At 39.1% G+C, this 14,383-nt stretch overlaps 1 protein-coding gene across 1 annotated transcript; it reads left to right on the plus strand.

Moving 5' to 3' along the window:
- Positions 1-1,028: 1,028 nt before the first annotated feature.
- On the plus strand, positions 1,029-12,888 carry LOC139900461 (receptor-like protein kinase HERK 1). Its single transcript, XM_071883232.1, has 2 exons — positions 1,029-1,946; positions 11,947-12,888. The coding sequence occupies exons 1-2, from the start codon at positions 1,029-1,031 to the stop codon at positions 12,886-12,888; spliced, it is 1,860 nt and encodes a 619-aa protein (XP_071739333.1).
- Positions 12,889-14,383: the final 1,495 nt, after the last annotated feature.

Genomic DNA, 14,383 nt, shown 5'->3' on the forward strand with positions numbered 1-14,383 from the left:
GAATCTACCCTAATGGTTCAGTGGTTCACCCTTTTACGCTTGTGTATTGGAAGGAGTGGGGAGGTCTCAAGTTCGAGTTCCTCCCCTTACAGATATTTGTGGGATTTATTTTATTTAAGAGATGTTTTACCGACTCATATTCAGGATCCAAGTCCGACCCGTCTACCCCTCGGGATGGTCTAAAGTTCGGATCCCTGCAATACGGTTCGAATATCCGTCCAAAAACGTGTGTGTGCGTGACATATGATTGCAAAGTTTGTTTAATTCCCTCTAGATGATGCCGACAACTTGCATTTAAGAAAATGAATTAAATTCAAATTGATTAATTATTTTCTTACGCTCACAATAACATGTGAGCATTAATTAATGGATTTGAATACAATTCACTTTTAATCAAACATCCTTAATATATCCTTATAGAATACAATTAAGGTTTTAATTCTATTAGATTTCATAAAACTTGCGAGTCAAATTCTATGTAATAAAGAGAAGGAAATTGTTCTTGTTCACATACACTTTCGTCGCTTACATATATACTACTACTATACTAGTAGTATATATATATATTATATATATTCTATTATATATATATATATATATATATATATATATATATATATATATATATATATATATATATATATATATATATATATATTATATTTGTATTTGTATTATATATTATGGGAGGTGATTCTCACACACCACTTTTTGATCCATCTACACTTTTGTCTTATAAATTTACAGTTATACCCCTAGAGAGTTGAACTTATATTATTATTCTATGTATAATTAAGAGTATAATAGTAAATTAGGTGTAGACTGATCAAAAAGTGGTGTGTGAGGATCAACTCCCATATATCCATATATTATAGGAAGTATATCTTACCTTCACCTTAGTTTCGGTTAGTCTTTAAAGAAAATGATGTTGCGTTTCTAGATTTTCACTTGAAATCATATTTTCTCTTTCATTCGTAACCCGGCCCGTTGTTTTTGTGCGTCTTAATTTTTACTTGATCAACAGAAATATGGAACAATTCATCAGACAGTTCCCTCGCTTAAAAATCCCCCTCGAAGAAATACTAGAAGGCACCAACAATTTTGATGATAAAAATGTCATCGAGATGGGTGATTTTGGAAAGGTCTATAAAGGGAAACTCATTCGCTCGGGGAAGTCTATAAAAATTGCTGCTAGGAGGTTAAGTCGTTACCATGGTCAACGAGACGTTGAGTTTTTCAGGGAGATTTCGGCGCTTTCGACTCTTGAACATGAAAATATAGCATCTCTAATTGGGTTCTGTGATGAAAATGGTGAGATGATCGTACTACATCACCGTAATGCTAAGGGAAGTCTAGTGATGTATCTAAGCGACATAACCACCTTGAGTTGGTTTCATAGACTCAAAATATGTTTTAATGTGGCGTGTGCAATACAATACATTCATAATGGATTTGGGGAGAAATATTGTCTCATACATCGCAACATCAATAGCTCCACAATTCTATTGGATAAAAGTATGTCGCCTAGACTATCCGGATTTGAATATTCACTCAAACAGTCAATAAATCAAAACGATGAAGTTATTCTTTGTGAGGCTATTGGGGCACGAGGGTATATAGATCCGGCAATTGAAAAGAGGGGAGGTGTGAATCAAAAGTCGGATATCTACTCATTCGGTATCGTTTTATTTGAAATCTTGTGCGGGAGAAAGGCATTCACAGATAATGAGCCGTTACTGGGTCAATTGGCCAAATTTCATTATGAAAATGAAACACTGGAGGAAATAATGCATCCTGGTTTGTGGGAACAAATTAAGGAGTCAAAATCATTCAAGTGTTTTGCAGAAACAGCCTACTCTTGCTTACACAAAGATCCAACACAACGTCCAGATGCTAACCAAGTTTGTGATAAACTTTATGAAGCTTACGATTATGTACATCAGATGGTAAGAAATTACGAGTTGCCATATGATCTTTTTTATTAGTTTTATACAGACTGAGATGAAACCATATACTCCGTAACTGATTTACTTCATATATACTTGCATCTTACCCGTTTTATTCTCAAGCTTTATAATTGTACTCATTTGTCATAATTATGTCAAATGTATAGGAAACAAAAATATTGAAATTGAACTACAGTATTGTAACATCCCGCCTTTTTCCGTTTTCTTTTCCGTTATACTAATTTAAACTCCGTTACATGTCTATAACATCTCCCGTTAATACGCGTTTTAAAATATTCCGTTTAGGTATTTTCCGCACCCGACTACAAACTCGAGGGACTAAAATTGACACGGGGCAAACTAGTTGACTAGGTCACCTAGTCCACCCCAATCACCACCATTCAACCATCTCTCTCTCTCTCTCTCTCTTTCTCTCTAGCAAGAACACACCCAATTTCCAAATTCATTCAATCATCATCTAAATTCGATCTAGGAGGCTTACAACAAAATAAATTACATATTCGTGATCCTCTCTTCATCCTCTTCGTTTTGGTACCAACTTCATCTCGTTTGGGTAACATTTCTAAAACACTAGTTTTCTTTAAATTTGTGTTCTTGACTTAAAAGTATGTTAATTAGTGTCTATGGCTCATTGTGATGTCGTGTAAGTAATTTGTATGCTCGATTTTTTGTTTTTGGTGTAACTAGTTCATTATGAAAATTACTTGCTAAATCCTTGATTTTGGATGATCAAATGTTATTAGATTGTTAATGTGCATGTTTTAAAAGTGTTACTAGTATCATTAGCTTCATTTGGATGTAAAGATTGATCTAAGAAACCTCTTAAACTTGATTATGAAATTTGGTGATTTTTGTTTAGGGTTTCATGAACTAGGAATGGATTTTTGATGCATTAAATGACATGAAATATTAATTATAAGTGTTAGGTTGTGTTGTATGCTTAATTACCTTCGAAACGGCATATTGTTCATGTAATTTGGCTATCGAATCATTAAATGGCGTTTATGACTTGTATGCATTGAATGAGGAGCATTGATTGCAGTTTTTGGTTGTTGTAAATGAAAGTTTGATTGATAAAAAGTGCATAGTTGCGTTCCTTGTCAAAATTCCTTTCCGGTGATATAAAATGCATGCCTTGAATGTTTGCGGTTTGTAAATTGTGTTGGGTTGAGTTTTGATTCGTGCACTTAGGAGTTTCAGCAACTAGGGCCTGGAAACACCTCAGGACGCCGTCCAGATACCCAGGACGATGTCCCACTTTTCTAACCTAGACGCCGTCTAGGAATTGGGGACGCCGTCCCACTCTTTTAATCGAGACGCCGTCTAGCCATTTGGGACGCCGTCCCATTTGGCTAAAACTGGCTGTTTGCTTTGGTCATTTGACATGAAAATGTTTGCTATGCTACGGACCTCCGATTAACATGAAACTTGGCCAACATGCTCATATATGATTATATAACTTAGAAAAATTGTCGGATATCCAACCCGACCCCGTTGACTTTTCTGTTGACTTTGACCCGACCAAGTTGACTTTTAATCAAACTTAACCAAATAATTGTGCAATCGTTCTAACATGTTTTTATACTTGTACCTTGCATGAAACATGACAATTTGATTCACATGCTATTATGATCGAGTCTTAACGAGCCATAGGACTAATTGAACATCTTTGACCTATTGTGTTTACCGTTATTGATACAAACCTATTGTTTAGGTCAAGACTAGCATTGTTCTTTGCACACGTTTACTTGTCGAAGTACTTTACTACTCGTGCACTCAAGGTGAGATCATAGTCCCACTTTTACTCTTTTTGAACTTACATTTGGGATGAGAAAACATAAACATTTCTTTACTAAGTGAACACAAGTACAGGAAAACAAACATTCTACATACGAGTTTAGAACAAAATCCTCAATTCGATTATCATTAGTTACACTTGCCGGGTGTAAGCGAGAACTTATGTTGTATGGATCCATATGGGTTTGACAAACCCTCATTCAAACGGTTCGCTACCGTTTACGAATGAAATATATTTTCGAGAAACAGTGTATGTTCTAGCACTAAGTGATGGGGTTCAATGGAAAGAAATGTTAAGCATTGATAATTGGGTGCTCGTGAAACAAACTTTTGGAATGTATTACTATTAATTCATTGATGCAAATCTTGTGGTTCACTTGTACTTACTTACTTAAACCTATGATTTCACCAACGTTTTCGTTGACAGATTTCTATGTTTTTCTCAGGTCCTTGAACGATACATGATACATGCTTCCGCTCATTATTTGATACTTGCATTGGATGTCGGGTATATGTGCATTTCATGGAGCGTCTTTTGACTTTACTTTAAACCGTGTCGCCTAGATTTCATTCGTATTATAACGTTGTAACTTAACTATTGGTTGAACAATTCTTGTAAACTTTGGGAACAATCTTTATTTTGAAATGAAGGCGACATATTTTGGTCAAACTTTGTCTTAAAGACTTATGACCACGTAACGGGACCTAAGTAGACGGCGCCGTCAAACATGATTTGGTCGGGTCGCTACCGATGGTATCAGAGCGTTGGTTGTAGGGATTTAGAGTTCATTGGTGTCAACCTCGAGTCATAGGGTACATTGGTGAGTCTAGACTACAACCGGCATATAGACTTGAAGTAGGAATTACTTGACTACTTGTGCATTTATACTCGAACGTTTCTACTCATATCTACTCTTAGTTCATCTTAATCTCACGTTGTTTAATTTGATTGACGCGCCACCTTGACTATATGAAATGATGTCGAATGCACATATGAATCAGGGTAATATAATTTCCGGGATTATATTACGGTGACTCATATGAACGTTCCGACATTATGACATAAAGAATTTAAGGCGGGTCGAGGAAAAACTTCTCTTTATCTTTATTCTATATCACGGTTAGTATTATTGAGAATACTAATCAATGATATTCTTGTGTCTTGAAGGAACAATGGCTCCTCGTCGTATACGCCGCAATGAAACTCCCGAACAAGCTCTCGAACGGATGATAGCTACCGCCGTAGATGCGGCCATGGCCGGTCACTCATCCAACAACAATAATAATAACAACAACAACAACAACAACAACAATGGAGCCGGAAACTCAAACGAGGGATGCTCCTATAAAGCTTTCATGGGGTGCAAACCTCACACTTTTGATGGAACCGGGGGACCGGTCGTGCTCACCCGATGGTTTGAGCAAACGGAAGCCGTCTTTAGCATAAGCGGTTGTCGAGACCAAGACAAGGTCAAATACTCCACTCACACTTTCTCCGGAATTGCTCTAACATGGTGGAACACCTATGTTCAATCGGTGGGTACCGATGAAGCTCATGCCCTCTCTTGGGCCGATCTAAAGGAAAAGATGATTGTTGAATATTTTCCGCGCGAAGAAACCCGAAAGCTTGAGGAAGAACTAAGAGCTTTGAAAGCGGTCGGAAACGATCTTAAAGCTTATAATCAACGCTTCGCCAAACTATCCTTGATGTGTCCTAATCTTGTTAACCCCGAATCTCAAAGGATTGAGCTCTACATGCTCGGTCTTCCAAAAAGCATCAAACAAGGGGTGATGTCATACAAACCCACTACTCATCAAGCCGCTATGAACATGGCTCGCCAACTAATTGAAACGGTTGACGAAATCGTAGTTCCGGCACCTAAGGCCGAGGATAAATCGGGCGGCAACAAAAGAAAGTGGGAACCCTCCCAATCAAGCAACAACAACTTTGCCAAGAAATCTTTCACTTTCGACGGCAAGAAGGGTTATGCCGGGAATCTACCTTTTTGCAACAAATGCAACAAACATCACTTTGGCGAATGTAGTAAGCTAATTTGCCATCGGTGCCAAGGAATTGGTCATAAGGCCAACGATTGTAAAAGTGCCACTCCCGTCACTCGAAAGTGGCCCAATGCACCAAAGACGGGCACTTGTTACGAATGTGGCCAAACGGGTCATTATAGAAATGCATGCCCGAAGAGGAAAGATAACACCAATACGCGCGGCCGAGCTTTCAACATCAACACCGAGGAAGCCCGGGATGACACTGAACTAGTCACGGGTACGTTTCTTCTCAACAATTCTTATGTCTCTTGCTTATTCGATTCGGGTGCCGATAAATGCTTTGTATCCAAGACTTTGACTCATTATTTTAGCACTCTACCTCTTCCATTAGATACCACTTATACCATTGAAGTGGCTAACGGGAAACTATTAAGTGCCGACACATATTACCGGGGGTGTACGATAAACATTTTGGGTAAGGAATTTGAAATTGATTTGATACCCATGGAACTAGGAAGCTTTGATGTAATAATCGGTATGAATTGGTTAGTCAAAACGAAATCTCACATTCTTTGTGATCTTAACGCAATCCGAATTCCTATCGAGAATGGTGAACCTTTGATCGTCTATGGCGATAAGAGTTGCACCGGACTCAACCTCGTTTCATGTGTTAAAGTTAGAAAACTACTCCGTAAGGGTTGTTTTGCGATCCTTGCTCACGTTAAGAAAGTCGAGTCCGATGAGAAGCACATCGATGATGTGCCAATTGTTAGTGACTATTCCGATGTATTTCCCGACGAATTGCCGGGTCTTCCGCCTCATCGACCGGTTGAATTCCAAATCGATCTTATTCCGGGAGCCGCACCCGTAGCACGTGCACCATATAGACTCGCTCCATCTGAAATGCAAGAATTGCAAAGTCAAATCCAAGAACTACTTGATCGTGGTTTTATCCAACCTAGCCATTCACCTTGGGGCGCTCCGATTTTGTTTGTTAAAAAGAAAGACGGATCCCTACGAATGTGCATTGATTATCGTGAACTAAATAAATTGACGGTTAAGAACCGATATCCTCTTCCTCGCATCGATGACCTCTTTGATCAACTACAAGGGTCTTGTGTATATTCGAAAATCGATCTCCGCTAGGGTTATCATCAATTGAGGGTTAAGGGGGAAGATGTCTCCAAAACCGCTTTCCGAACTCGTTATGGTAGTTATGAATTCCTTGTCATGCCATTTGGTCTCACTAACGCACCGGCGGTGTTCATGGATCTTATGAACCGCGTGTACAAACCGTATCTCGATAAATTCGTTATTGTGTTCATCGATGACATATTGATCTATTCTAAAAATGAAGAAGAGCACGAACAACATCTCCGACTTGTGCTTGAACTTTTAAGACAAGAACAACTCTATGCCAAATTCTCCAAGTGTGAATTTTGGTTAAAGGAAGTTCAATTTCTTGGTCATGTTGTAAGTGACCAAGGTATTAAAGTCGATCCAACGAAAATCGAAGCCATTAGCAAATGGGAGACTCCTACTACTCCTACTCACATTCGTCAATTTTTGGGTCTCGCCGGGTACTATCGTAGATTCATCGAAAATTTCTCTTTGGTTGCACGTCCTCTAACCGCATTGACTCACAAGGGAAAGAAATTCATTTGGGCGACCGAACATGAATCCGCATTCCAAATCTTGAAAACGAAGCTAACCACCGCTCCTATCTTGTCACTTCCCGAAGGCAATGATGACTTTGTTGTATATTGCGATGCCTCAAAACATGGTTTTGGGTGTGTATTGATGCAACGAACGAAAGTCATTGCTTATGCTTCTCGACAACTCAAAATTCATGAACGAAACTATACGACACATGATCTCGAACTCGGAGCCGTTGTCTTTGCACTTAAAATGTGGAGACACTATCTTTATGGAACCAAGAGTACTATCTTCACCGATCACAAAAGCCTTCAACACATTTTCGATCAAAAGCAACTAAACATGAGACAACGAAGGTGGATTGAAACCTTAAACGATTACGATTGCGAGCTTCGTTACCATCCTGGGAAGGCAAATGTAGTAGCCGATGCCTTAAGTCGAAAAGAAAGAGCGGTGCCTCTCCGTGTCCGAGCTTTAAACATCACCATTCACACCAACCTTAATAGCCAAATTCGGGTAGCCCAAGATGAGGCTCTCAAGGATGAAAACATCTCACTCGAACACTTGAACGTCCTCACCTCTCGATTCGAAGTTAAAGAAACCGGACTCCGATATTTCGCCGGAAGAATTTGGGTGCCTAGTTATGGGGATCTACGAAGCCTTATTTTAGATGAAGCCCATAAGTCACGATACTCGATTCACCCCGGTGCCAATAAGATGTACCACGACCTTAAATAACTATATTGGTGGCCGAACATCAAAAGGGACGTAGCTACTTATGTTTCCAAGTGTTTGACATGTTCCAAAGTCAAAGCCGAACACCAAAGACCGTCCGGACTACTTCAACAACCCGAAATCCCGCAATGGAAGTGGGAAAGGATAACGATGGATTTTATCACCAAGCTACCAAAAACGACGGGCGGTTATGATACCATTTGGGTTATTGTTGACCGTCTCACCAAATCCGCACACTTCCTTGCCATGAAAGAAACGGACAAAATGGAGAAACTTGCACAACTTTACATTAAGGAGATCGTAGCCCGACACGGTGTACCTTTATCGATTATCTCCGACCGAGATGGCCGTTTCGTTTCTAGATTTTGGCGTACATTGCAAGAAGCGTTGGGAACGCGTTTAGACATGAGCACCGCATATCATCCTCAAACCGATGGACAAAGCGAACGTACAATTCAAACCTTAGAGGACATGTTACGAGCTTGCGTGGTTGATTTCGGAAAAGCTTGGGACAAGCACTTACCTCTCGCCGAGTTCTCTTACAACAATAGTTATCACGGGAGTATTAAAGCCGCACCTTTTGAAGCGCTATATGGCCGCAAATGTCGTTCACCTCTTTGTTGGGCCGAGGTAGGTGACGTGCAAATCACCGGACCCGAACTCATTCACGAAACCACCGAGAAAATCGTTCAAATCCGAGATAGGCTTAGGACGGCCCGAAGTCGTCAAAAGAGCTATACCGACAAACGACGCAACGATCTTGAATTTCAAGTCGGTGACCGAGTAATGTTAAAAGTTGCACCTTGGAAGGGTGTAATCCGTTTTGGGAAACGCGGGAAGCTAAATCCGCGGTATATTGGTCCTTTCGAAATCTTGGAGCGTATTGGAACCGTTGCTTATCGTTTAGATCTTCCGCCTCAATTGAACTCCGTTCATCCTACCTTCCATGTATCTAACTTGAAAAAGTGTCTTGACGAACCCGATATCGTCATCCCTCTCGAAGAACTTACTATTGATGACAAACTTCATTTTGTGGAGGAACCGGTTGAAATTGTGGACACCTCCGTCAAGACATTGAAACAAAGCCGAATCCCGATTGTCAAGGTTCGTTGGAATGCCAAAAGAGGACCCGAGTTTACTTGGGAAAGACAAGACCAAATGCAAAGGAAGTATCCTCATCTATTTGTGAATTCAGAAACGCAAGATCTCGAGGAAGAAACAACGACTACTACGCCTACTTAAATTTCGGGACGAAATTTCTTTTAAGGAGTAGGTAATGTAACATCCCGCCTTTTTCCATTTTCTTTTCCGTTATACTAATTTAAACTCCGTTACATGTCTATAACATCTCCCGTTAATACGCGTTTTAAAATATTCCGTTTAGGTATTTTCCGCACCCGACTACAAACTCGAGGGACTAAAATTGACACGGGGCAAACTAGTTGACTAGGTCACCTAGTCCACCCCAATCACCACCATTCAACCATCTCTCTCTCTCTCTCTCTTTCTCTCTAGCAAGAACACACCCAATTTCCAAATTCATTCAATCATCATCTAAATTCGATCTAGGAGGCTTACAACAAAATAAATTACATATTCGTGATCCTCTCTTCATCCTCTTCGTTTTGGTACCAACTTCATCTCGTTTGGGTAACATTTCTAAAACACTAGTTTTCTTTAAATTTGTGTTCTTGACTTAAAAGTATGTTAATTAGTGTCTATGGCTCATTGTGATGTCGTGTAAGTAATTTGTATGCTCGATTTGTTGTTTTTGGTGTAACTAGTTCATTATGAAAATTACTTGCTAAATCCTTGATTTTGGATGATCAAATGTTATTAGATTGTTAATGTGCATGTTTTAAAAGTGTTACTAGTATCATTAGCTTCATTTGGATGTAAAGATTGATCTAAGAAACCTCTTAAACTTGATTATGAAATTTGGTGATTTTTGGTTAGGGTTTCATGAACTAGGAATGGATTTTTAATGCATTAAATGACATGAAATGTTAATTGTAAGTGTTAGGTTGTGTTGTATGCTTAATTACCTTCGAAACGGCATATTGTTCATGTAATTTGGCTATCGAATCATTAAATGGCGTTTATGACTTGTATGCATTGAATGAGGAGCATTGATTGCGGTTTTTGGTTGTTGTAAATGAAAGTTTGATTGATAAAAAGTGCATAGTTGCGTTCCTTGTCAAAATACCTTTCCGGTGATATAAAATGCATGCCTTGAATGTTTGCGGTTTGTAAATTGTGTTGGGTTGAGTTTTGATTCGTGCACTTAGGAGTTTCAGCAACCAGGGCCTGGAAACACCTCAGGACGCCGTCCAGATACCCAGGACGACGTCCCACTTTTCTAACCTATACGCCGTCTAGGAATTGGGGACGCCGTCCCACTCTTTTAATCGAGACGCCGTCTAGCCATTTGGGACGCCGTCCCATTTGGCTAAAACTGGCTGTTTGCTTTGGTCATTTGACATGAAAATGTTTGCTATGCTACGGACCTCCGATTAACATGAAACTTGGCCAACATGCTCATATATGATTATATAACTTAGAAAAATTGTCGGATATCCAACCCGACCCCGTTGACTTTTCTGTTGACTTTGACCCGACCAAGTTGACTTTTAATCAAACTTAACCAAATAATTGTGCAATCGTTCTAACATGTTTTTATACTTGTACCTTGCATGAAACATGACAATTTGATTCACATGCTATTATGATCGAGTCTTAACGAGCCATAGGACTAATTGAACATCTTTGACCTATTGTGTTTACCGTTATTGATACAAACCTATTGTTTAGGTCAAGACTAGCATTGTTCTTTGCACACGTTTACTTGTCGAAGTACTTTACTACTCGTGCACTCAAGGTGAGATCATAGTCCCACTTTTACTCTTTTTGAACTTACATTTGGGATGAGAAAACATAAACATTTCTTTACTAAGTGAACACAAGTACAGGAAAACAAACATTCTACATACGAGTTTAGAACAAAATCCTCAATTCGATTATCATTAGTTACACTTGCCGGGTGTAAGCGAGAACTTATGTTGTATGGATCCATATGGGTTTGACAAACCCTCATTCAAACGGTTCGCTACCGTTTACGAATGAAATATATTTTCGAGAAACAGTGTATGTTCTAGCACTAAGTGATGGGGTTCAATGGAAGGAAATGTTAAGCATTGATAATTGGGTGCTCGTGAAACAAACTTTTGGAATGTATTACTATTAATTCATTGATGCAAATCTTGTGGTTCACTTGTACTTACTTACTTAAACCTATGATTTCACCAACGTTTTCGTTGACAGATTTCTATGTTTTTCTCAGGTCCTTGAACGATACATGATACATGCTTCCGCTCATTATTTGATACTTGCATTGGATGTCGGGTATATGTGCATTTCATGGAGCGTCTTTTGACTTTACTTTAAACCGTGTCGCCTAGATTTCATTCGTATTATAACGTTGTAACTTAACTATTGGTTGAACAATTCTTGTAAACTTTGGGAACAATCTTTATTTTGAAATGAAGGCGACATATTTTGGTCAAACTTTGTCTTAAAGACTTATGACCACGTAACGGGACCTAAGTAGACGGCGCCGTCAAACATGATTTGGTCGGGTCGCTACAAGTATTAAGGTAGACTTGTAAAATTAAGCTTGAAAATATACTCCTTAGTCCTTACCCATATTTATTTTCTAAGGTTTAATTTCACTCATTTTTTGTATTCTAATTGTTTCACTTTAATACCCTGAGAATTTGATCACCTACAGATTCGACTTCAAGTGATTGTCTCGGCAACCAACAACTTCTCTGATGAAAATCTCATTCAGGATGGTGAATCCGGAAGGTATTACAAAGGGAAAATGTTGCGATCTGCAAAATTGACTGATGTTGTTGCACGAAGGGTGGGCAATACATATGAGCAAATAGCTGAATTCTGGAGAGAGATTAACACGCTTCATAGTCTCAGCCATAAAAATATTGCCTATGTTGCTGGCTCTTGTGACGAATATGGAGAGAGGATCATTATTTACGAGCGTACAGTTCATGGACATCTTGACCAGAATCTTACTGATGCAATTAATTTAACATGGATACGAAGGCTGAAAATATGTTTAGGTGTTGCGCAAGCTTTGGCTTACCTTCATTATGATGTCATACATTGTGACATTAGTAGCTTTAAAATTCTTTTAGATGAAGATTGGGAACCAAGGATATTTGGTTTTGAACATTCCATGAAATTTCTAGGAAGTTGGAGGCACCGCCTTCTCTCGTGTAACCACTTTAATACCTCGAACTACAGAGAACCGGGATATTTGGACGCGACAACTGTGATACCAAGATATGATGTTTATTCCTTTGGGGTGATGTTATTTGAAGTCCTTTGTGGAAGAAAAGCATGGATTAGTGGTGGTGGAGTAGATCAATCTCTACCTGAAATGGCTAAACGCCATTTTGCAGATAAAAACTTGGATGAGATAATTAATAAGGGTCTAAGGAAACAAATGGACTTACAATCACTGGAAATCTTCTCGGACATAGCGTATCGTTGCTTGGATGAACAATTACGACATCCTACTATGGATCAAGTTGTCAAAAAACTAGACGACGCGCTAGCACGTCAATGGAAGCATGAAAATATAAGGGAGCGCACAACAGCTGAGGTTACATCAATCAACCCGTTGAAGGTAAACAATCTCATATACTTTTAGTGTTTATTCAATGTATGCTATATACCCTAAAAAATATCATTGTAGGTCATAAACTTTAAAATAAAAATGTGTGTTAATGTTGTTGGTGCATAATCCCGAGTTCTATTATGTAATAAGTTCTATTAGTTTTGTATTTCGTATTTCAGTCATGTATGAACATCGTCATTAATACTTTGTATTTGAATTGCTTAGTATAATGTCGTAAACTGGTTAAGAGCAGTTGGTTGGCTGCTCAGACCATCGACCGATGGTAGGGACCATCGGTCGAGGGACTCTCACCATCGGCCGTAGGTCACAGACCACCGGCCGATGGTCACTGAAGATATATATATATATATATATATATATATACGGGTTTTGTGGTTCATTGAAAGGTTACACACCACAAACCCTTTAGCCGTCGTATCATTCTGTGTTTATCGTCCTAGACCAATTCCCAACCGAATACAAGGCTCTAGGCATCGGTTATATCAACTATTTTTTGGTTAGATTGATCCCGATAGTTAATTAAGTATTCGACTCGCCCTAGTTATCGTTTCCGCCGTTAATCTAGGTTAATACGTTTGATCTAAGGTCCCTAGTTCATCTACAAAGTGGTATCAGAGCTTTGAGTTGCTGATCCAAACATTTTTGAGTCGATTTGATAGTTTTTCTGTTTTAGGGTTTTGGTCAAAACGGGTTTTCAATCAAAAGTTGAAATTTTTACGTTTAGATCTTGTGTTTTCGAGTTTCTTTTTGCTCAAGGGTGTTTTTCTGAGGTTTCTATCGGTTTTGTTTAAGTCTAGAACGTCAAATTTGATCAAGATTGAAGTTTTTGTCGAAAAACCCTAGTTTTATCTGTCCAGAATTCGTAAGAACTACCCTCGGCCGATCATCGTCGACCATCGACCGTTCATCACGACCCTCGACCGTACGTCAGACACAATCGACCGATCGTCTAGCAGTGAACTGGAGGACAGTATTTCATAACTTAGAACCGTTTGTCTTAACCATCGGCCGTTCGTCTTTTGTACATCGACCGATCGTCTGTTATCATCGGCCGACTGACTCGTCCATCGACCGAAGGTCCTTACGCTAAGATTGAGCTACTGAGTTTTCACCATCGGCCGTCAGTCTTAGACCTCCGACCGATTGTCACAGTCCTCCGACCGATCGTCTCGTCCTTCGGCCGATCCACTTTTGAGACAGAATCTTTTAATTGCACTTAAGTATTCTTAATCAATCTTAATCAGCCAAAATGTCTGACACTAATGAACAAATGACAAATGAATACAGCGCGTTAGTAATTGCTCCTGGACTACAAAAACTGTTACTTAATGAAAGTGAATCTGGATAAGCGAATAAAGTACCTAGACTTGACAACCTTAAGAATTTCTTGGACTGGAAAGTTAGGTTTGTTATTTACTTAAACGGAGTTGACTCTAGACTTTGGGAATGTATTGAGAATCCGTATGTATGGCCATGCGGAGCAGATGGTGAACCCAAAGAAACTTCA

This window comes from Rutidosis leptorrhynchoides, chromosome 3 (genome assembly GCF_046630445.1).
Source record: "Rutidosis leptorrhynchoides isolate AG116_Rl617_1_P2 chromosome 3, CSIRO_AGI_Rlap_v1, whole genome shotgun sequence".
Taxonomy (NCBI): Eukaryota; Viridiplantae; Streptophyta; class Magnoliopsida; order Asterales; family Asteraceae; genus Rutidosis; species Rutidosis leptorrhynchoides.

Bases quoted from the DNA above. Each gene is read 5' to 3' on its own strand.
- LOC139900461 (XM_071883232.1), top strand. From the start codon at position 1,029: ATGGAACAATTCATCAGACAGTTCCCTCGCTTAAAAATCCCCCTCGAA. The intron at 1,947-11,946 runs GTAAGAAATTAC...GATCACCTACAG, and splicing joins ACGATTATGTACATCAGATG to ATTCGACTTCAAGTGATTGT.